This window comes from Hippocampus zosterae, chromosome 1 (assembly GCF_025434085.1).
Source record: "Hippocampus zosterae strain Florida chromosome 1, ASM2543408v3, whole genome shotgun sequence".
NCBI classification, from domain to species: domain Eukaryota; kingdom Metazoa; phylum Chordata; class Actinopteri; order Syngnathiformes; family Syngnathidae; genus Hippocampus; species Hippocampus zosterae.
This window is the reverse complement of record NC_067451.1, coordinates 31,489,781-31,514,238: the sequence shown is the minus strand read 5'-3', so window position 1 is coordinate 31,514,238 and position 24,458 is coordinate 31,489,781. Positions and strand designations below refer to the sequence as shown.

The following is a 24,458-nucleotide window of genomic DNA, read 5'->3' as shown; positions in this document are numbered from 1 at the left end:
TGGGGGTCCTGAGGGCAATTTAATCTGTTTGTGCATACCTCTGCGTGTTCCATTCGATGCAGGTACATTGGACTATAAAACAAGCCTGTTAATGTTTGATACGAGGAGTTCGTGGCCAAGGCCATCCCGTGGGTGTGCATGTGTGGGTGCGCATCTGCGCGGGCGCGTATGTGTGTGTGTGTGTGTGTGCGTTTGCATTAGTGTAGAACAGTCGACTCACCTGTTGGGTGTCCTCAATGTCGCTGTCTGTGTCGCTCCCTGTAAGGAAACCAAATTAAAATTTTGAACCAAGCACAGTGGAATAAAGAAAAAGAGAGGCAACCGGAACTCTGATTTTCCAAAACAAAAAAACAGTGACAAAAAGAATAGATTCAAACCCCGTATAGTCACCCACTAGCAATCATCAATCAGACAACATTGAAAGAAGCAGTAAGGATGGATTGATAACAGCTGGCAAGTGATCGACTCGGCTGTGCTTGGAATGACAGGTTAGATTAGCAAGCACATGAGAACTGCGACCAAAAATAGAGAAAATCAATTCGGAAATCCACTTCAGAAATGACATGGTATGTTGGGCTTCAAGAAACGACCTCAAATGTATAGTTGAGGTCGTCACAATGATAAGTTCATTTCACAGTTGGCTTATAGCTCCGAGCTGAGAACACAAAACTGCTGTTAAGCAGTTATGGTCTGTTTCACAAGCATGAGCACTCTGTTCCCAGCTTTAGATAAGATAAGACAAATGCTATACAGACTCTGCTGACATAAAGAATGAATTATGTAACTTTATAACCATGGACAATAGACCATGTTTTTTTAATTTTATTTTCCCTTGTGTTCGCATAAACAATAATACAAACCATTAAAGTGAGCCACGCGATCCGTCTCATGCATATGTTGTTAATGCTTTATAAATGAATAAAAAACAATCGAGAAACGCCACTGTCGCATCAACAGTACACTCAAGACTCACTTAAATTTGCTAATTGATTATGTGACAGTGTTTCGGAATTATTCACGGGGGTCAATCTAATTTTTTGTCACGGGCGACATTGCAGTCGCCATTTCCCTTGGAGGGCCGTTCTGTCTGTCAAACCATATCAAAAAGTCAAGAATAATGGTTTATTCAACTGTTCTTTCAGTGAGTCTAATGAGGGGTTTGGTAAAAAGAAAATTCCTACCATATCTGTTATTCATTACATGTGAGAAGTTTTTAGCAAGCATCATTGAAGTTCACATGTTGGGTTTGCTTTCGCGGGCCACATAAAACGATGTGGCGGGCCAGATCTGGCCCCAAGGTCCTGAGTTTGACACAAGTGAGCTATAATATCGCTCATTTCTCTCACTGTGCTACTTTTTCAGGATTTTGTGAAGCACTGTTCACTGGGTGTTGAACCCATCTGTCGCCTTGTCGACTTCACGACAACACGTTGACAATGAAAGTTTGAAGTCGACTAATCGATGATCAGTTTTGACGTCTCATCTACCACTCGGCCAATGTATAGACAACTTTCAACTCGGCAGTCTGCTGCCAGCACCCGAGTTTAACCCTCCGACCAACAAGGCGAAACATGCCTTCGAAAATCTGTGTGGGTCTGAGAGTATGAAAATAAGATGCTTGTGGATAAGAATAGTAGTTAGCCTCTCTAGCTTCGGCTATTACGATTGAGAAGATCAGGAACGTCGGTGAACAATATAGAGTAGTAGCATGTCTTGCTTAATTTCGGTTCGGATTCCGGAAACCTTATTCCACATCACAAATCTACTTGTCCCACAAATTTGGTGTCATGTGACGTGCCTGTGTGCCTACTCACCGCCAAATGAAGACACAGGAGAGATTTGAAAAGGGTACAAGTGGGAGGAGCTAACGGACTCCTCTTCATTTTCGGTTTTCACTTCAATTGTCTGGCAGACAAATGGTAAGAGATCGTTTGAAATCACATGTTCTTCTTCACCAGAAATATCTGCACATGGACACAGAAGATATCAGTGTGAATCTTCTTGGAAAGCAAAACTGCATATTCTGCAGATGTGCAAGTGTTCTAGATGTGGTAGGTCTGCTGTTAAAGTACAACTTAACACAAGCCGAGGCACCTTTGGTTGTGTGGGGCATCTCGACTTCATCCTGCCGTTCTTGTTTGAAGTCGTCAACTTGTACATGAAAGAGAAGAGGGGCGCTGTCAAAAGACGGAGACGCTCCCTGAGAGAGAGCGAGTAGGGTGGGTGGTGGGGGATAAAGACAGGGAGTCAGTATTTAAATGGATAAGAGTCGATTCAACTGTGTTGGCGTCATCCCGATGGATGACCGAGACGCAAGAACATCACAGTGCTGAACACTGACTGAGACAATGTAACCTGATAAAAGATAGTGACCATTTGAACAAGCAGGTCATCACGTGTCAATTACAGTTCCATATTAGCACAATCTGACTGGACATACATGCGACACTTCTGTAGCGGCGCTATTACTTGTGGTCAGCAAACTGTAGTGTAACAGTGTGTGTTCTGGATGTAATAGAAAAAGTAGTTTTGCCAGTGAGTTAATTTTCAGCATCTTCTTGGTGTATGCAAAAAAAAGACACTGCTGTCTTGACAATGCTGTGTGTTGCATGTCCAGGGTTTTTCCTGCTTTCAAAATTGTGTGGCGGCCGCCCCCAACCAGACCGATTGATGTCGCTCAACCCAGCAGAAAGCTCCCTCTGTGCTGATTGTGGGATCGATGTCCCTCTGTGGCAGCTTTGTATTTTAACTGCAGTTGCGGCACTCCGCCACTATGGAGGCGCTATATCAACAGCAATGCACAAGAAAGACCTGAAGCAACGGTTCAAGTGCCGCCCCAAAACACACCGCAAACTCAGGATGCACGATAAATGTCAGAATGACGAGGTATTGTCAATAAATCTAACATTTAAAAACTTTTTTTTTTTAAACGACGGCATTCTGAAAGCTAACGAAAACGGTGCTGTCAAGAAAATAAAAGTGCAAACCTTCTGCCAAAGAGGAGCCAGTGGCTCAAATGATACAATCTGATTTCCCCAATGATGTTGTGGGCACTTGGCGGCGACCAACCTTTTAGCATCGACTGACTTTTGCGGGCTACTAAAGCACTCGCCGCGTACAGTTTAGACTTCCGAGCCACCGCTATCTTCTACAACAGGTGGTGTCATGCGTCTGCATACCCTGACAGAAGGAAATAGGGACACGAGCCTCACTTCTGATTTATGGCCGGATGACGTTAGGTTTGCTAGCTTGCTTCAAGTCATACACTGCAGTGCTCGCTTGTGCGTTTACTCTCTTGACTTTTTTCCCCCCCTTTCCACTGCACTTTTTCACATTGCGGTACTTGTGAGTGAACTTTATGAATCCTTACCCAAGAGTTTGTGGACACTGAGAAGAGGCCTTTATTAGGCACGTTTTAAGAAACAAATGCTTCAACAAGATAACGGTCATATTCTTATTGGAACTCTTAAAGTATGTTTCCTGTCAAAGAGAGCGAGTCCGTTGAATTTATAGAATACGTTCACGTCACAACGCATGGTCAGGATGGAACCACCTCTGCCTCAATTTGAGCCAGGAAAAACCCTGATGTGTGAGTTTTAGCTACCTCTTTATTCCCTTTGAGACCACTCTCTTTGTTGCTCCTCTTCTTCCCTAAATGCATATCCAGAGGAAAACAGATATTCAAGGAAAAGCCACATCCTTTCCTTCGCGTAAAGCAAATGAAATTACAGTGAAATGCCATCGTCAAATGCACCATAGGACTTTGATTCTAGATGAGATCAGAATTTGAGAAAAGTACACCTCTAACATCACACAGAAATCCAGTTTGAACCTTTTGAACCATTAGGGGTGTTCATACGGCAAGGTTTGGTCCGGTGCTACGCCGGGGCTGCCCCAGTAGAGCGTTCACACGTGCAAATTAGCTCCGGCGTAGCCCCGGAAAACAGCTTACGCCGGTCCAAATCTGATCCACCTCAGGGAGGTGGTTTAAAAATTTGCTCCAGAGCCAATGCTCATTTGCGAAGCAGCACCGATGTAAATTTGCACGTGTCAACGCAACTGGGTTAAATTTGCTCCAGAGCAAATGCTTGTGAAGAGTTGATAACGTACGGCGAGAATGCGTTGCTTTCAGGCTGTGTCCGATTTCCGTCATGTGTTTGTTTAATAACGACACAAGACTTGGCTGGTAACATCTTTGCTTTTGTAGGAGACTGGACTGTCTCGGAGTTGTTTGTTCCTTTGTTGTGTGTTCACAACCCCCGCACCCCAATATAATTTATTTAGTGATTTCCTGTTTGGCGCATTACGTGTTTGCTTTTCTGAGTGTCATTGAAGTCATCGTTGATTTACATTTTAGGGTCACTCTCGAGCAGAAGGCACGGAGACCGAGAAGGAGAAGGACGTGCCTGTCCAGTAGTCGCTTGAGTTGCGTATACGTTTTAAAAGGAACCAACACGACAGCTCATTTGCTTTCTGTCGTTTTGCTCCGCTGCAGAAACTGCCGTGTGAACGCAAGTGGGGCTGCACCGACGCTGTGCCGGTGCTGACATGCTCAGCGGCTTTGTACGTGTGAATGCTCCACACAATTTGCTGCAGTGTAAAATATATCGCAACAAAATACATCAATGCAGCGCCGGAGCAAATGTGTGCCGTGTGAACACCCTTATTGTCACCATTTAAGTAGTAAGTGCTCACACATTAAGAAAACAGGCTAAATCTTCAATGACCAGCAGCAACACTTACCTTTCCGTATACTTCTCTCCGAAGATGACAGCATCTTATAGACTCTGAAGGCATTTGTTCCTTTTTTGTTGCTTTTATCCTTCACCTCCTCGATATCGGGCAGGCTGTTCATGGCACAGCGGAAATTTGCCTTCCAAGTCTTTGGATCTGGACGGTCTTTTCCTGGCTGGTACTTACCTGCATGTGCACAGATGAGACCATAGTATCAAGTCACATAGTCACAACTTATCATGTATTTATTCAAAATAACCATTTTCTTTTCTCCAGCTACTCCCTGAATAATTACCCCCAAAACAACCCCCCACACCTCAGACCCCTACCCCCCAATGAGTATTGTGAAGAAAATCTTGGCCCCATTACTTAATTAGGATGAAAAGTGCTTCATTCGACACCTCCCTCCCCTCAAAAAAGAGCAACAATAGTCATTTGTCTCGCATTGAATGCTATAAATAATTACAGTACTCTTGCTTGGAATACTGTTTGGTCTCCGTTTATCGAATGAATCAGTTCAACATTGCAGCAAATGGTTTTATAGCTGCTTTCGAAAAGGAACCCAGCCTTTGTCACTTAAAATGTGTGTTTGTAAACCAGGTGCCAATCAACCTTTTGAAACCAGAAAGTTACTACTTCGGTAAGGATGAACGCAAAGGGCTACTAGTTTGATTGAAACTTTTGCTCAAATCAGCTTTTATTAGGCAGCCATGCCCACAACCCTAACGAAGATAAGCAGTACAGAAAATGAATGGATGGATATTCATGGGAATAAAGGCCGTGGTCATGTTCACGATTTCTCACAATGATTATTAGCCATGAATTAAGAAAGCAAGAAACAGATACATTCCAGTATGCAACCTTTTATTGATATACTGTAGATATCTGCACCCATTTGCACTTTCAAATGATCACTTTGACAATATGCCAAGGAAATCACAATGTCCCATTACGGCCAATTTTCCATACTGTCTCCTAAAAATGTATGGTGTTTATCATTTAATTCAGGTGCTTAGCCCTAAATATGTCAAATGACATGAACATAAATGGAGTTTTGTATCAGGTTTTACTTTCAGTACCGACAAAAGAAAAAGCCAGAGGGATTACCAGTATGCATGGCCCATCCCATGAAGAGAGGAGCATCTTTCTCCAAGTCCCAGCCGTGGCGAGCAGCATGCATCCAAGGGATCTGAAAGATCCTTTTTTCCTAGAGATAAATATCACTAATCACCATCACCAAAGTTTTGAGGACTTTGTACAATGTACAACAGGAATGAACGAATTATCATTTTGGGATGTAATTTCATGTTCATCAAAGCTGTCTTTTTATTTTAAACACTGTTATCCATCCCTAGCTCACAAATCAGAAGTGGCAAGCTAATTGTGGATGCTAACCTATCAGCTCTGAGGTGGTTAAAAAAGTCAGTTTTGCTCGCCATTAATTGGTGCTACACGGTAGCCATTTGACACATTGGTGAATCATCATGCGTGTCAGACAGAATAAAGATCTTTGTTCAGAATTATCTGTAATGGTGTTAATTAAAATGTGATGTATCCTAAGTATGAGTGATATCAGTACTTGGTATTGGTAAGTACTCAAGAGTAAATACTCATATCTGTATCGGTCTGAAAAAAAGTGGTATTGAACACTATTACACATAGCTGCATATTTTTACATGAATGACAGCAAGCAGCATGTCTTGCTGTCTTGATCCATTTAGAAAACCTTGGTAAAAGGACCACATCCCTCACACGGTCTCTTTTGCCTCCTTGCATTATGAGAGTACGAGCTTTTAATGTTTTCATGCTATGATGTCATTTTCTGTCATGTTTGTAAATGTTACACCCAGTACAGAGTGAAGATTGTGCGGAAGCTTGATTTGAAGAAAATCATGAATGAAATCGAAATTGCACTACCTTTCAGAAAAGTCACAATTCAATCTTTTCCTCAAATCATTCAGTTCAATAGTACAATCGTGATTTGTCACTTCAATTGCTTTCAGTCAACCAATTCTTAAAAGCGCTTTCTCATGGAGGACGTGTGCCAATGAAGGTACTTACTTTGTTCACCCATTTGAGACCCGGTATCTGGCAGGAATTGATCTGTTCCTCCAGCCACGGCCGCATCCTCATTCTATCTACAGGCATTGTGGTATCTGAACACAGGTATACACATTCACATTGAAATGCATTGAAGGTACACTATATGGGTAGTGTAGTTGGCAATGACAAACATGAAGAATGTTCAAAATGTTCAATTCAAGGTTTTACGAAGGGCACATTTCGACCCCCATGTATTTTCAGTCAAGCTCGTCCTTATCGGGGTTGCAGGTGAGCTAGAGCTTATCCAAGCTCAATTTGGGCGAGAGGCGGCATACACTGTGGACTGGGTGCCAGCCAATCGTAGGGCACACAGGCAACCATTCACTCACCTTCACACCTATGACCACTTTTGTCTTCCATGAGCCAAACCTGAATGTTTTGGTCATGCGGGAGGAAGCCAGAGTAATCAGACGAAACCCACACAAGCATATGGAGATCATGTAAACGCCATACAGAACCAAGATTTGAATGCCAAACCTCAAAACTGTGAGGTAGACATGCTAATTAGTGATGAGAAAATAAAGATGCATGAAACAGTTGTTGGATACACCATTTGAATATAATATGCATATTATTGATGATTATCATTATTCGATTTTATTGTATTTTTTCTTGACACTTAAAGCACTGAGCAAAACTAAATACAGGTATATAACACAAATAATAACCACATCAGCCTGACTATGAAATATGAGAGTCCATATTAAAAGTGTCTGACAACAATCGAATGAAGATGTGAAAAGAGACAGAAACAGGGACTTGCCCATTACAAACCTCCTCAAGTGAAGGATTGCGCAATCTGAGGAGAGGTGAAGCTGCTTCTGGCCACGCTTGAGTCTTGCCCATGTAATGGAAAAGGAAATGTGTTAAGTTAGCAATTTGCACTGTGAAATCATGGAGATTTTTGGATTAATGATCAAAAATCAACAAACAACAACTATTGACCCCAGAACTAATATTGAAAAGATTCTTTTCTGATTCCCCTTTTCTGTATATCCCTGCTACCAATTATAAATAAAAACAATCAATTTAGGGCAGAGGGGCGGCCCGGTACTCCAGTGGTTGGCACGTCGACTTCATAGTGCAGAGTCAATTCCAGCTACGGCCTCCCTGTGTGGAGTTTGCATGTTCTCCCCGTGCCTGCGTGGGTTTTCTCCGGGTACTCCGGTTTCCTCCCACATTCCAAAAACATGCATGGCAGGCTGATTGATCACTCAAAATTGTCCTCAGGTGTGAGTGAGGGCGTTCATGGTTGGTCGTCTCTGTGTGCCCTATGATTGGCTGGCTACCAATTCAGGGTGTCCCCCACCTACTGCGCGAAGACAGCTGGGATAGGCTCCAGCACCCCCATTACCCTAGTGAGGATGAAGCGGTTCGGAAGATGAATGAATGAATGAATGAATGAATGAATGAATGAATGAATGAATTTAGGGTAGCGGACTGGTTAGCATGTCTGGTTAGCACAGCCAACACAGTGCAGAGGTCTGTGGTGCGATTCCAGCTCCAGCCTTCCTGTGTGGAGTTCGCATTTTCTCCCCGTGCCTGCGTGGGTTTTATCTGGGTACTCAGGTTCCCTCCCACATTCAAAAAACATGCATGGAACGTGAATGGAATACTCGAAATTGTCCATAAGTGTGAGTGCGGATGGTTGTTTCTCTATGTGTGGCCTGTGATTGGCTGGCAAACACTTCAGGGTGTTCCCTGCCTACTGCCCGAAGGCGACTGGCTCCAGCACATCTGTGACCCTAGTCAGGATAAATAGTTTGGATAATGGATGAATGGTTGTTCATTTTGTGTTGAAATGGTGATTTGGTGGGGAGGAAAAAAATACACTAGAATTAAATTTTTAAAAAAACTGGCAAGATACTTTAATGAGCCACAAAAACATTACTTAATGACCACAAGCCTTAAGTTTGACAAGTGCATGTAAATGCTTGTCGTGATTAAAATATAATTATGAATCAACTGGAAAAGAACAAACAGTTGTGGAGTTTAACCCCATGCACACTGAATTTGATTGAAAAACAACGTTGTTATTTTTGTGTAACGTGATCACAGTCCGTCAGGCCAGATAAGCCAGTGGCACTCCCCGCGAGTGGGACAGCATGCCAACTGAACAGGTCAAACAGGGTGAAACCCCATCATCATGGCTGCAGTGCATATATTAACTGTATCTTTTCAAAATCACAAAGCTAGATTTATAAAAGCACTGATCTTCAGAACGGCACAATAATGGTTTAACCATGAACTAACGCTTTGCTGATTTGAACCACGGCGAGTTGGCATATTGCACAATGTGGGACATTTACTTTTCTTGCAAAAGAAGTGGTGGAGATTAAATAAATACACGAGCGCAGAAGTTTCAAAAACCATTTAACTTGGCTACAGATACCGTTCATTTGCACAGGAAACACAGTAAACTCAAACACACCAGAGTTACATAAGATGTGTCAAAACAGCGGTGTGCATTTGTTTTAAATGGAAAAACGTTACTTGCAAAGTTCACATTTCACGAAATCGACAACGACACTCACAATCGTAAATAAAAATAGAGGAGTCTATATCAAGAGCAATGACTACTTAACCACTATCCGTCACTCCTCAAATGCCAGAAGCAAACAAGCTGAGCCAAAAGTGAAAATAAAAGCCAGTACACGTAAACAAAAGCGAGGGTAAAACGAGTACTTTCGCTTACAAGGCGAGCAAGGATCCGTCATGGCAAGCCCGCAAGAGAAGTCTGTCACAAGTAACAGGCAGCAGCGGTGGTGCTAATATGCGGAAATTGTGTTACCTGTCGAGTTTTGGACGCTTCTGTCAGAATAGCATATACCACTGCTGGGGCGCAATTTCAACAAGGTTGTGGGCTTTCATAGAAAAGGGAAAGTGAGAGCGCTGATAGGTTTTGTTTCTGGTCCAGAGCGAAAGCAAAACAAGGTTAGCTCGGATAGTGGGGGCTCCACTTGGAAACCCCCCTCCTACCTACCCACTCTCCAACGCGGAAGTGTGTCGCCCCTTATAGCTAATGGCAACAGATAGCTCCCTGCGCTCGTTTTTGACGTTGCACTCCAAGCGGTTTTCATCAAATATTTGTCCAAATACACGTATTGTGCCTTCTATTGAGTTAAGCTGTTCCAAAATAAAGCTGCTCAAGCGTCATCATGAGTTTATAAAAAGTGCAAAATCTCCTGCCAGATGCGCCGTCAACGGCAACAGACGATCTTTGTGCTGGATTTCATTTTCACTTCCTCAGTTGCAGTTGCTCTGCAGTAGTGATGGGAATTCCGGCTCCTTTTGGAGAGCCGGCTCTTTTGGATCGGCTCCCTAAAAAGAGCCGGCTCTTTCGGCTCCCAAATGGCTCCCAATGGCTCCTCAGTTTTTTTGTTGCTTAAATTAATTTACTACCAAAAATAACGTAATATTATGTGTAAAATGAATTACTAATGCAAAAAATAGAGAGTATATCAAATATTTATTTATACTCAACATGGAGTACAACATGGAGTGCTACAAAAATAAAAACAAAGTACAAAGACCCACCTCAAAACAAGGTCAACAAAAAGTTCCAATCTCTGAATATTTATATTTATAAGCTTTTAACTGTTTACAGTAAAACAACAAGTAAGCATTGAATACAACACAACAAATTATAACTTAAAATTTGTAAAACAAAAAGAAAAACGCAGCATCCAGGTAAAAGATTTAATATGTCTTTAGTGAAGATTGGCATTAAGAAAAACCAAGTGCCTCAGCTTTGAGGGGTTGATCCTGTTTCTCCTTTCTGTTAACATTTGCCCTGTTTTGGAAAAGATTCTTTCTGAGGGCACAGATGTTGCGACAACACACAGCCTCCGTGTCATCACATGTGTAAGACGTGGGTACAGTGAATCCTTGGCCTCCCACCAGCTCAAAGGCTCTGCACTTCTCTGGAAAAGGGGCTCCTCAAGATAGGATCTCACTTCCAGAATTGCATCTGATGAAGGATTCCGTCTTGTAGTGCTTCCAGTTACTCGTTCTTCAAAGAACCTCCAAACAGCAGATGCTTGTGGCTCTTCTTGTTGTTGCTCTGCTCCCTCTTCGCCTCCTGGCAGTGCAGTTGTCTGGCTGGCTCTTGCTGCTGCTGCAGTTATTCTTTGAAGAGCTTCATCAACCGCTCTATTGTCAGTGAAGGCCAGCTTCTTGAATCTTGGGTCAAGAATGGTGGTTTCTGACAGAACAGTGTTCCACTCCATTCTGTGGAATTTTCTGTCCATTGATGCACAGAGAGCATCCACTAACTCTTTCACTTTCCCTGTGGTTACGCTGGTCTGATGCTCAGCTGTCACTTTCTGAAGACCCTTGCACAGGATAGAGCTCTGGGTTGTACTTCTAGGCAGTTGTTGTGACATTGGAGCAGCAGCAACAGTTGCAGACACACTAGCACCTTCATTAACATCTGGTTCCCTTGCTTGTCTTTTCTCTCGCAATTGTACTGATGGGTGGACTTTTCTTATGTGCCTGTGCAGGTTATTTGTGGAGCCTGATTTATGGGATATTTTAACTTTGCAGAGTCTACACGCTGCCTTTGAGCTATCAATAACATTGAAATGAGTCCAAAATTCACTGCGTTTTCTATCCATTTCTCACCTTTTCGCTTTCCACCGTGTTCTTTTTTTGCTAACTAGCTCTGTCGTCTCCTCGTCTGTCTCGTTCGCGCGCTGCTGTGTCTCTTCTCCTCTAACCCCTCCCCCCTCTCTAAACTGTAGCGTGTGCGTGTGTGTGCGCGTGTGTGCGCGTGTGTGCGCGTGTGCGCGCGCGTGTGTGTGTGTGTGTGTGGACCCCCCCTCCCCCGTCTACCACAGATCTTGACCAATCACGTGCGGCTTTAACCGAAGGGGGGGGGAACAACTGGAGAAACAAAAAAGGCGGCTCTAAGAGCCGGCTCGTTCACGAACGACACATCACTATAACCGTCCCGTTCCGGCTCCCAATGAGGAGCCGGCTCCCAATGAGGTGGGAGCCGGCTCCCATCGTTCACTTCAAAGAGCCGGCTCTGGGAGCCGGATCGTTCGCGAACGACACATCACTACTCTGCAGCCGCACTCTGCTTTCAGGATCAATGTTGCAGGAAATGAAAGCAAGACTAACCTCCTTTTACATTTATTGCAATAATTCCCCAGCACATTCCAACCAATAGATTAGGCCCCGTGTTATGGAATGACAGCAAATACTTTAACCTTTTGTAATAATGCAAGTACAGCATACCTGTCAACTTGTACGTTTTCCCCATATTTTGTAAGTTTTTTCTCATTTCAAATCATGTACGGTGTATTACAACTTTTATACGGGGGTGAAAAACTTGTGAACTGATCTCACAAAGACCATTTTGGCTCAAATCCAGATCGTCTCACCTGCTGGTAGCCAACGACAATGCCGTCGTCGATCGCTACTATTGTCACGGCAAACCAGCAAAAGTAATCCTCAATTGTATATATATTTTTTATCGCTGCATACAGTTGGATTGATAAAGCATGATGGGCGCATGCGCGGTAAACTGTTGTACGGGTTTTTGTTGCTTTGTACGGGGAATCGTAATCATTTATAAGGACAGCTACTACCGAGGTTGACAGGTATGGTACTGTATACAGTGATCCCTCGCTATTTCGCGGTTCTTTTATCGCGGCTTCGGTACATCGCAGATTTTTTCACATTTTTTGAAGTATGCAAAAATCAGTGTTGTTTACTATGCGTGCTAGTGTGTGCACTCTGCTCAGGCGTGGAAGGTCCACGTGGGGCACGCATTGGCCACGCAGGTGAGTGTATGTGTGTTGCTGAGAGAAACGGAGACAGAGAGAGGAAGCTTATAAGAACAAAAGCAGGTCTCTTTCATCCTTAATTGTCTTAATTGACTTATCATAAACACGTCTGATGCACAAGCTGGATCTTTGGCCTGTGTGTGGGGGGGGGGGGACACTTACAAGAACAAAAGCAGGTACTCAATTGTCTGACCAACCTTAATTGACTAATCATAAACACGTCTGCTGCACTGGCAGATGCTGGCCTGTGTGTGTGTGTGTGTGTGTTCAAGTGCAAAGGCCCACATACATACATGCATATATCTATATATATATTGCGCGTCGTCCCGCACGCGGTCTGTCCTTCCATCTGTCCCTTTTCAAAACGTACCTACTTCACCGCGCCGCTGCGCGCCGCCACTGCGCCGCTCAGGCAGTGGCTCACTACGATCGCGCGGGCATCTTAGCGAAAAAATGTTGTCTACCCACAAGCATTGCAATTAAATTGTTAGTTATTTAGTAGAGCTAAACATCTCTTTATTTTCGCGATAAGCAATGAAGATGAACAAAAAGTTGAACCAAGCAACAACACTTTTGTGGGCCGAAGGCCCACCTTACCAGCCTTCCGCATATATAATATAATATAATATAATATAATATAATATAATATAATATAATATAATATAATATATATATATATATATATATATATACACATACACACACATATGTACAGTATATAAGTTAATTGGTCGCTACTTCGCAGATTTTCGTTTATCGCAGGTGGTTTTGTTCCCTGTGAACCGCGATAAACAAGGGATTACTGTACTCTTCTGCTTATGCTAAATGAAAATGTAAATGTTGTGCATTAATCAATGGGGCCAACCCAATGTGGCCGCCATTTGTCCTTCCATGTTTAATATAAAATATAATGTGACTTGTTTATCACGGGATGTACATAAAAACAATTTTGTTATTGTTTTTTTATGTACATACAAACAATTTTATTATTGTTTTTTTTAATGTACATCCCGTTCATATGGCTGCGATTGTTTTAAAGTGATCTTGCGTTGCACTGAGTCGAGTTCTTCAATAGAGATAATCTTCAAGTAGAGCAAATGAGCATTAGGAGACTGAGAAATAAGGCTTTTCTGTTATCAAGTTCCTCAAAACTGTTTTGTTTAAATACTTAAAAACTAGTTCATGAGTGTCAAATGAATTTTAATTTTGGTGAAACGATCAGTTGACATACAAACAATACTTACTTAGTTACCCCCCCCCCCAATTTTGCTGCTGTATACTGCAAATTTCCCCAGTGTGGGACAAATAAAGGTTATCTTATTTATTGAGGGGCAGGCGGACAAAGTGTGGAGATGCGACCTTCCAAATTTCTTCAGAGGGATGCAAGAACAGGAAATGTAAATTGGGTAGAAAATTATTTAATCACACATGACACATGGTGGCTCGGTGCTGGAATGGTCAGCACGTTGACCTCACAGTGCAGAGGTCGTGGGTTCGATCCCGGCACTGTGGGTTCGATCCCGGCAGTGGCCTTCACGTGTCAAATTTGCATGTTCTCTCCGTGCTTGTGTGGGTTTTCTCCGGGTACTCCGGTTTCCTCCCACATTCCAAAAACATGCATGGCAGGTTAATGGAACAACCTAAATTCTCCCTAGGTGTGAGCGCGGATAGTTGTTCATCTCTGTGTGCTCTGCGATTGGCTGGCAACCGGTTCAAGGTGTCCCCCGCCTACTGCCCAAAGACAGCTGGGATAAGCTCCAGCATGCCCCGTGACCCTTCTGAGGATAAAGCGGATCGGAAAATGAATAAATGTAAGCACGTAGAGGCATGCAGCAGTGTTTGCCAGCCTTTACTGAGCCAGGGCATTTATTTACAGTAGAAAATGTTCACACACTATTCAAATGTCAAAAAGTATTAATACTGTACTGCCCTCTTCCTCAACTGGCGGACCGCGATTCACGACCGGACCGCCGACCTCCTCTGTCCGAACCGCCGACCTCTGTCCGGGCCTCCTCTGTCCGGACCCTCGGCAAATTGTATAAAATAATTTATAAATTGATTTTTACGTTATACATTTTATATTTGTGGACTATAATCTGCGCATTACCGCGATCGCTTGTTAAAATTATCCGTTGTATTCTTTGCGTGCACTAACATATGTAATGCAGAGGACCGCGGCAGCGCGACTTTGTGTGTATGTTTGACTCCCTCGAGACCTTGCCTGAGCAGGGCATGTCGGCGATAACGATGCGCTGATTGGCTCCTCTGAACTTGAGGTGTGTCCATACATACGCGTAAGCATATACGATGCGCTGATTGGCTCCTCTGAACTTAAGGTGTGTCCATACATAAGCGTCAGCACGCATTCAAAATGGATGATTGTGTCAGGAAACAGACGCACGCGCGACGCCACAGTGTGCTCACAGCTTCACCCCAGGAGAGCCGCACACAGACAAAACGAATCGCGGGAGGTTTCGATTGTGTGCAGTTCTGCTGCCGTCTACTTTGCAGCTGTTTAATAGCAGAACACCGCAACATGGTAAATGAACATCCCAATGGCGTCCTCAAATAATATTTGCATGCCTCAGACATTGCATTCACCTATAGTGGAATAAAAGCACTGCACATTCCTGTGCTCCCTTGTGTCAGTATTTAAAATGTTTCTTAACTCCTCTTCTGATATATATTTTTAAGTGATTTCAGAAGGGATGTGAAAAGGGGAATTGTACAAATGAAAAGGATATTTTTGTTTTTATGTTTAGTATTTATTTTGGTAAAATTAGTATTTTGTTTTGTTTTTGTTAAACAGTAGTTGTAATTTTCCCATTAATTTAACAAAGTTAAAATAAAAATGTCTTATTTCCCTAAAAGGGCTATTTCTATTATTAAGCAGGCACAACTTAACAAAATAAAAGAGTTCCTGTGCCTCAACACAATACCCCTCGTTATTTGCTGTGTACTGGCAAAGTGAATAATTGTTATTTTCATGCACCCCATTATTGGTTGGTTGTGAGGAGTGTTGATTTGTATAAGATTAGCTTGACCATACTAAATGGGCATATTGCCCTGCTCCCCATGACCGCTGTGCATGGGACCGGACCTTGGTCTTATTTAAATAAAAATAAAAAAGTGGACCGACAGCATTTCTAGTTGAGGACCACTGCTGTACTGCTTCAATGAAACAACAAAGCTGGTAATCTTTCAGGAAGCCATAACTTATTCTGTTGAATGAATGGCAATGGATGGCATACATACATTTTTTGGACATTGTATTGAAAATTGACCAATGAAAATCAGGGTTTGTTTTATTTTGTGTCTTCATCCTGTCAGAATACACATGGCATGCAACTGCGTCAGAGTTTTCTGACACTGGGTAGCAGAATTCACTCAAGAGGGTGTCAATAATCGTAAAATGTCATTGCAGCCTGAATGGACGGAAGACACTTTGTGCCGGATTTAGCAAAGCAGCCCCAGAACAAAGCGAGCCTACAGTTTGCACTTATTCGCGCACACACACAGCACATGCAAAATTGTTGGTAGCCTTTTGTGAAAACCGGAAAAACCGACAATGATTACCGAATGAACTTCAAACTGATGAGAATGGAATTTTACTTAATCTTTTCATACCGGTGTGTCTGTGTACCAACCTCTTTTTGCGTTGACAATTAAAAATTTTGATTTGGCCCACCGTTGTACATTTTTATGAATTATAGTAGCTTAATGGAATACAGCATGATAAATGAAACTGAATCATGCAGAAAAAACTGTGGCAATTAATAAATGTAAAAAAGAAAAAACAACCAAAACAACAGTCAATCTGTATCCATACTTTTATTTCACATTTTATTTTTTGAGTACTTGGTGCCTGATTTTTCTAGAACATCAAAAATAAATGTTAACATTTTAGTGGACAACAGGCAGATTTCCCACTCTGAATGAATGAATGAAGTGTGTGTATATCCCCCCAAACCCAAGTATTCATTGCCAATGCCACACTTTCATCTGTGAAAACGGCCAGGTGCCTCCTTCGATACAAGGGATTTCCCAAGATTATTTATAAAGAACTTGACTTTGTCTCTCCCTTAAAAAAATAATTGTGTATATATATACTAGCCTAACCGCTTGATCCTCACTAGGGGGTTGCTGGAGCCTATCCCAGCTGTCTCCGGGCAGTAGGCGGGGGACACCCTCAATCGGTTGCCAGCCAATCGCAGGGCACACAGAGACGAACAACCATTCGCACTCACACTCACACCTAGCCCTCCGGGCGGCTCATCAGCTAGTTCCTGCGGAAGGCTGGTAAGGTGGTGGTTCGCCGCCCCTCCGGGCGGCTCATCAGCTAGTTCCTGCGGAAGGCTGGTAAAGTGTTGTTGCTTGGTTCAACTTTTTGTTCATCTTCATTGCTTATCGCGAAAATAAAGAGATGTTTAGCTCTACTAAATAACTAACAATTTCATTGCAATGCTTGTGGGTAGCCAACATTTTTTCGCTAAGATGCCCGCGCGATCGTAGTGAGCCACTGCCTGAGCGGCGCAGTGGCGGCGCGCAGCGGCGCGGTCAAGTAGGTACGTTTTGAAAAGGGACAGACGGAAGGACAGACCGCGTGCGGGACGACGCGCAATATATATATAGATCTATATATATATTGGAGCTGTCAAACGATCTAATTAAAAATGCAACTGTCATAATTAACTCAAATTTACAAAAAATTGTGATTACTCACGCATTTTTTTTGTAATTTCTGAAGTTCCTTTTATTTTATTTTTTTGTCCTATTTGCCCCCATTTTTAATGCTCTCATGGAAGCATGAATCAGTTTTCTATGTGCAAAATGCAAATATTTACTGAAATAGCAATTTCGATTTTCAATTTTACATGAACATTTTTCACTTGGAGCAGTTATTCACACATAATCTCTCACAATATTACTGTCCATCAACAACAGTGAAAATAATATTTTGACACACAACAGCTGCTTTAACAGCTCTTTTTATGGACTCAAAACAAAACAATATAACATTATAAGGTGCACATCTAAGGTAAACTAGTACTCAGCCTATCGTGTATTTAAGCCATGGTTGCATACTTAATTTTTTTCAAGTTTGCTTTGAACACAGCAATCAGGCTATGTTGATTCTGTTGGTCCTGGCGCGGAAGTCTCTCTGCGGTTTTGTGTAGACATCATTTCGGATGACTACACTTGGTTCCATGACAACACTGGAGACATTTTATTTTCGCTAGGTCGCTACCACTGCAGCGCACCGTCACTGTCAGACGAACACAGAGAAGCTCTACCCGCTCTATTTATATGGACACGGAACACTGTAACCTTCCACACAAAATAGTTCCAAACAAGTAACAATCGCATCATTGGCATACATCGTATACCTGTATGATACAGGTAACTTTGGTCTTGTCAGTGGAGCAATCTGGCAACTTTTTAAAAGTAAACTTTCCATTCATAAACTCTTTAAGTATCCGTTTTCGGTGTCTCGCGCTGCCGTGGCTGGCGTAACAGACATGGGCGTGGACTTCTGCAACGCGCTTGTTGTTTTGTTTCTGGTGTATTTATAGAGCAACGTAACATCCGCTGTGACGTGTTAATCTCGCGAGAAAATATTTAATCCCATTAAAATTCATTTAAATTAATACCAATAAAAACGCGATATACTGACAGGTCTAATATATATACAGTATATATTTGACTTACTGTATTGGCATCCTAATGGAAGAGTTTTAAATTGTGTTGTGAAATGTTCAAACCAGATTGTGACCCATAAAGAAAAAAAAACAAAAAAAAAAAACGAATGACTATGCTTTCACACATCACTATTTCCCTTTGAAGTGCAATTTGTTTAACATCAAGCTATATGTTTTGTTGAGTAAAAAGAAAAATTGGTCAAAACTATCAATGAATACGAGTAGTTTAAAATGAAAATACAGAAGCACACTGATTGGGCTCTGGTTCTCCGCTGAAATTATTTTGCGACTGCTCAGTAGTTTCAGACAATAATACCTGCCATCTTTTATTGAGGGAAGTAAAGGTCTTTGGTTAACATTGACACAATGCAGGGAATCTGCTTCTTGCCAGTAAACCCAGGAACATTGGAGTCGGATTCAAAGTGCATTGCCACCTTGTAGTTGACTCGAGTCATGATCTGCATCAGTTCTAACTCGCCTTTGAAACGTTGCAACATCTCACATAATGCCTGCATGAACCAGGAACCGTTTTGCGTGTTCCTCCATGAGTAATAGCCTGTTGGAAAGTTCTCATTGTTAGGAATGGTACTTATTCCTTTCCTTCAAGTTGTGTGTCTCTAAATTCAACATTCACATTTCTCAAAGTCTTCTCAAACATAAATCATAAATTTCCTGGCCAAAATGATATTTTGATGGTATTGGGAACACGACGAAGGTTACCTGGGGCTGTCGAATAGGCATACAAGAAGTCGGCCTCGACGGGAATCCTCTCAGACGTTTGCTCCGCCACGCTGTCAGCTTGGATTTCGGTCCCCTCATCCAGTTCGGAGCCACGGCATGCCTGAAATAGAAAACAAATTTGAATGCAGGTAAAATGAAATCACCCATAATGAGTTTGGGTGTCGTTTTTTTTTTTTTAATTGTTGGCGAGAGGGGGGTTCTGACAAAGAAGTACAGCATACGGCTTTTGTTATACTGAGCGTTGCCAACTAAGCAACTTTTTCACTCTAGAGACTTTTCCAATCCATCGACCCGTCTATTTTTTGGTTGTTTGTTTGTTTTTTGTTTTTTTTTACAAAATAAATGATTTGCAACAAAATCTAGCAAGATTTGTGGTGTTACTTCTGGAGATTCTCCCTGCAGCACAGATGTTCACCCATCCACATTCGGACTGTAAATGAATGGTGCTGGAGCAAAGTCACCACTGGCAAATTAAATATATCAATAGTAAATTAGTTAATTAGACTTGGGCGGAAGTTCAGAATGGCTGGCTCACATCCATCCATCCATTTTCTAATCCGCTTATCCTCACAAAGGTCACGGACGTGTCGGAGCCTATGCCAGCTATCTTCGGGAAGTACGTGAGGAACACCCTGAACTGGTTGCCAGCCAATCACAAGGCACGCACAGACGAACAACCATTCGTGCTCACAATCACACAATTTACAGTGTACCAATAACCTACCATGCATGTTTTTGGAATGCGGGAGGAACCCTGAACCTCTGAGAGGCTGATGTGCTAACCAGTCATCCACCATGCCACCCGGCTTAGAGACATATTTTCCAAAATAGGCAGAAAAAGTTTTCCTTCATGTTTAATTTCTCACTTGATGGGCAGAGATTCCTGAAATCCAACTAGATGAATTTGTCAGGCCTCGTTTATTTTTTTTCTTTTTGTTTTGCTTCTTTTACTGCATGTTACCCAACACCTGTGCTTGTTGTTAATATAAAATATCCATTTTTATTTTTAACCCTTCATATTGAAGTTTGTTTGCAAAACGAGGTTTGGAAAACAAACCTTTAAAATTAAATAATTAAATATATTCTCAGTACCGCCTTTGTTCTTATATTGGACAGTCTTTCTCAGGCCAGTAGTAAGTGTGTGCTGATAAATTTAAAGACAACACAGTGAGTGACTGATTAGAGCGTCGGCCTCACAATAAAGGGCTGCAGGGTTTGATTCCAGCTCCAGTCTTACTGTGTGGAGTTTGTGTGTTCCCAGGGCCTGCCTGAGTTTTTTCCAGGTACTCCGGTTTCCTCCCACATTCCAACAACACACATGGCAGGCTAATGGGAAAACTCAAAATTGTCCCCAAGTGTGATTGTGAAAGCGAATGGTTGTTTGTCTGCATGCGCCCTGTGATTGGCTTTGGCTGGCAACCTGTTCAGCATGTCCCCCGCCTACGGCCCGAAGACAGCTGGGATGGGCTCCAGCTTGCCTGCAATTTGCAAATGGATGGATGGTGGTTGATGAATTTAAAATGTAATTCTTCTGTATGGCCAGTGGAGGGGATGCACTGGCTATATAATTAAACCAGCCTTCTTTCATTTTCTCCACTTGAGGACAGTAGGCCATAGACCACATTTTTCAGAAATTAAGAATATCAGAAGTGGCAGAACCAAGCACTCAAGCATCTCCTCCAACTAGCCTGCCTTTGATGTCACCCTTTGCACCTTTATCGCCTATGTTTTCACACCCCTTATTTATTGCACTGGGCGGTGCCTATCTGAGCATGCATTGCTCCGCAAGTTATTTACCCACTTCTGCAGAATATTACATGAAATTGTTTCCTTGTCCGTAAATTGATCAATTATATGGAGAAAACATGCAAAAAAACTGAAAAGGTCAAGCGATGAATCTAGACAGAAAACCACTTTATCCAAATTGACTCAATTCAGAAATAACTTTAAGGGTTTTCATGTGTGTCAATTGGCAAAAAAATGGCTACAATACAACCAAAAGGAGCAGTTTAATGGCAACATGATATTTTTGGTATGTTCAAAGTGCAGAAGATCAGAAGAGAAAAAAAACAACCAATCCTGGGACATTTCTGTGCATTAGATCAACACATAGAAAATACTTTAGAAAAAAAAGTTGGCAGCGTAACAGCCTAGAAGATCTACTAACCTGGATAAAGAAGAGCTTTGGTTTTCCCACTAGAGTGCTACAACGATGCCCTTTGAATGGTTTGGTCAGGTTTTCAAGCAACTCATATCCATCAGTTCCAAAAATCACACCTTCTTCACCATGACTTAGCAACACACACACAAATGATGCACAGCTGCTGTGGTCCTCTTGGGATACTGCAGACAAAGAAACAAGATGAAGTGACTTGACCAGCCTTGTTTCCTACCTATTTAAAAGCACAGACTTTTTTTTTTAAATAAACAAGCAGTTTTTGCTTCTGGATTTATATGGCACTCAAATTTCCAAACACGTTATATTTAGGCTGATAACATCGGCTCAATAACGAAAATAATAAATCTCAATTACCACTCAACATAAGACTCTTCATTTGCTTTACAGTCTGATCAGTGGCCACTTTGATCTTATAACCAAGATCCGAAAAAGTCCTCACGGCAAAAGCAGCATCAACATCCGTCCCATTACGAGTGCTCATCCCTGGGAAGATACAAAAAGAGAATTACAGTCCATTTTTTAAGTGAAGGACTTGAGAAAGGGGAATAGAAAGAAGTGGATTTGGCCGAAAATTTGGAAATGTATAAATAAAGGCACCACCAATCTTTTTGTTTTTCACTTTAGTTTGGCCTTCGTGTAGAACTCCACCTTGTCCGTGACATTCTACTTATATGTGATCATTGAAGTGCTAAAAGAAATCAATACTGTACTGGCTTTTTGAACAGGACAGTGAACGGCCACCATTTATCACGCAGGTACATTCCAAACCTACCAGCAGAAAGTGAAGATCTACAATGAAGACCATGTGAAAAAAAAAATAATAATAGAAACACCTGATGTAACCCCATCCAACTGTAATGTCTACACACATCTCCATCAACTGAAACGGCATACTGTACACAGAAGGCTGTTGAAGCACTATGAAAAAAAATGTGACAGTTTCCTCTGTGCTTTTCCCTGCTTCACACTTGCCATACGGATGTCGAAAAGCAGGCCTGACTGACAGTTCGGGGTAAGTAATAAATGTTGAACCATGAATTCACAAAGCATTTGTCAAAGTAGTGATGAAGTGAATTAGACAGCCGTGGACTCATTCGTCCACCAGACAGGTTTAACGGGCATATTTACTTGTGCTGCGGTCGAAGTTCTTATTATTGATAATCAGGCAGATTCCCATGTGTGGGTAGTCCATCTTGTACTGAAAAGGGTTGTCGGCTTCTTTGATGGGTACAGAGTCTGTTTCCTCATCTTTCTTACTGGCATTGGATGGATTCTTCCTGAAAAGAGATCCACAGTCAAAGGCAGCAAACAACATGCAAGGTGATGAAGATCAGGTTGAGAAACCTGCTAAACAGCTTTCAGGTCAAATGTTCCCTCTAAATCCATTTGGCAGTTCAGCGAACCTATTGAGTGGTTTTGTCAGACAGTTGACTCAGAACAGCAGTTGTTTTTCCATTAATGGAATAGAACTTCAACCGTGGCTATACATGTACATTGTTCGTTTGGCAGCTTTTAATACACATGTGGATACACTAGCTCCAACTATTAGCAGTTTCAAGACATACAAAATTAATTGTGAAACACTCAAAAGTTATTTGAATTGAAATGGCTCAACCCCATGACTTTAATGAGATTGAGCTCTACATATGACTCAACTAGAATTACTGGTTTAATGACTTCTACATCTCTAATGTACAATATTTGGACCCTATAAGGTCTATGATTTCGTTGTTGATTAGCTTTACATTTGCTGTTTTTAGTGTGTTTATTTGAAATGTTTGATCATATGACAATGTCAAAAAATGTTTTGGCATTTCATCACATCGAGCTACCATCGATTGTGTAGACAAAAGCCAAAAGTTTCAACATTGTCACTTGATCCATGCACTGTATATGCAAGCAATGACAAGTTTGAGTACGTACATTATATGGCCAAAATACATTTGGCCACGTCAAGAAAATGCTAAAGAGCAGCAACTACTTCAAATGAACAAAGTGAGAAGGAAGTGGTTGTATTCAGATGAAGATCAGATGAAAGATCATTCGTGAATGACTTCAATTAAATAATTTCCTTTGCCTACTCTTAAAAGTGACCAACTCATGCCTGCAGAGAATTACCGGTAGTGTGCCATATCATGTACCTCTTTGTAAATAGATTGAAGGCGTCCAAAGTGTCCTCAGACCTCTCTACAGAATGAACATCTTTGGTTGCATCCATGTTTTCTTCTGACTAAAATACATCCAATAAGAGTCATCTGAAAGGTGAAAATAGAAGCACTTAATCCCTTCCTTTGCATGATCAATTCAAAATACCTTTCTTGAGTGTTCAGCTAATGATAAAAACATCAAGCGGGAATAAAACACCTGCCTTTCGTTACAATTAGTAGGGTCAAATGCTACCAAATACATTTCATTAAAAGCTTCTTACTGGTGTGAGAATGGGAAACGAGCTAGGCGTGACTACACTCCGACTTGGTTGAAATTGTGATGAAAACATTATTTTCAATCGTCCTTTACGGTCTTTTTACATTCTTCAGTGAATTAATTATTCACTTATGAAAACGCCTTAAAGTGAGTCACAAAAAAAGACCGAAACTTAAAGAAAATAAGCCGATGGTATTGCTGGGTAGGAAATGACTCACCGATGACACAAACCGAAAGAACTGCTCAGATAAAGTAAGTACATTACCGTAGAAGGGAAAATGTAAATATCTATTCGAACAGTCGAAGCAAGGTTTCCTTTTTCTGCCCTGTGCCTTGGTTATCAGAAGAGTGTAGGAAGCATTTCCTGAAGAGAATATGCCGATTCAGCAAGGTGGCTAACTTGAAATGTTCCTCGAATATTAGTTCCTGACAGGTGTCATGAAGAAAAATAGGTATGAACAATAGCTTCTAACTTAGTTAAAGTTAACATGTTCTGTGGACCAATCACCCCAAATTCGCGCATTACTTCAGTTGTACAGTAGCGGACAATCGAAAGCTTTGGACAAGAGAATGAGTAACTTTTCCTGCACACATTTCGCTGCGGACAAAACGGCTTGAAATTTTCGAGAACCCCGAAACAGTTAAGACAAAAAGCGAAATATTCACAAGTGTAAAAATACAAAAACCAAAATAGCACGCACTTACGTGATGTGACGCCAGCGAGCTCGACCACAAGGTAAGGCGAGTACAACCTGAAAAGTTCAGCCAATTAGACGCCGACATACT

At 41.8% G+C, this 24,458-nt stretch overlaps 2 protein-coding genes and 1 long non-coding RNA gene across 11 annotated transcripts in view; 1 reads left to right on the top strand and 2 right to left on the bottom strand.

The window, feature by feature from the left end:
* The window catches only part of irf2b (interferon regulatory factor 2b), a 14,328-nt gene extending 4,251 nt beyond the window's left edge, over positions 1-10,077 (bottom strand). Inside the window, exons 1-9 of one of the 6 annotated variants that reach the window (XM_052060301.1) lie at positions 9,629-10,076; positions 7,612-7,674; positions 6,796-6,890; positions 5,842-5,941; positions 4,744-4,847; positions 3,605-3,651; positions 2,095-2,200; positions 1,815-1,964; positions 221-258 (exon numbers count right to left, since the gene is read on the bottom strand). In XM_052060301.1, coding sequence (XP_051916261.1) covers positions 221-258; positions 1,815-1,964; positions 2,095-2,200; positions 3,605-3,651; positions 4,744-4,847; positions 5,842-5,941; positions 6,796-6,808 — 558 coding nt within the window. In that variant the 5' untranslated portion in view covers positions 6,809-6,890; positions 7,612-7,674; positions 9,629-10,076. Of the gene's footprint in view, positions 1-220; positions 259-1,814; positions 1,965-2,094; positions 2,201-3,604; positions 3,652-4,743; positions 4,921-5,841; positions 5,942-6,795; positions 6,891-7,611; positions 7,675-9,532 lie in introns of those variants that run through there. The other 5 variants (XM_052060284.1, XM_052060275.1, XR_007961623.1 and 2 more) reach the window with 5 other exon arrangements.
* The window catches only part of LOC127597866 (uncharacterized), a 24,375-nt gene extending 5,882 nt beyond the window's left edge, over positions 1-18,493 (top strand). Inside the window, exon 2 of the long non-coding RNA XR_007961788.1 lies at positions 18,323-18,493. This is a non-coding gene — a long non-coding RNA (uncharacterized LOC127597866). The remainder of the gene's footprint in view (positions 1-18,322) is intronic.
* Positions 14,463-24,458, bottom strand: LOC127597394 (caspase-3-like). Of its 4 annotated transcripts, none has more exons than XR_007961646.1 (8): positions 24,374-24,458; positions 23,390-23,503; positions 22,377-22,525; positions 21,603-21,731; positions 21,237-21,412; positions 19,049-19,169; positions 16,879-18,884; positions 14,463-16,743 (listed from the first exon to the last, which is right to left on the bottom strand). XR_007961646.1 is itself a non-coding variant. In XM_052060392.1 (7 exons), exons 2-7 carry the CDS (start codon positions 23,464-23,466, stop codon positions 18,655-18,657), a joined length of 882 nt encoding a protein of 293 aa, XP_051916352.1. In that variant the 5' UTR covers positions 23,467-23,503; positions 24,378-24,433; the 3' UTR covers positions 14,463-18,654. The 4 variants fall into 4 exon arrangements, 1 of the variants encoding a protein (XP_051916352.1); XR_007961642.1 differs by having other exon boundaries at positions 24,378-24,458; XR_007961644.1 differs by lacking the exon at positions 24,374-24,458 and adding an exon at positions 23,938-24,085.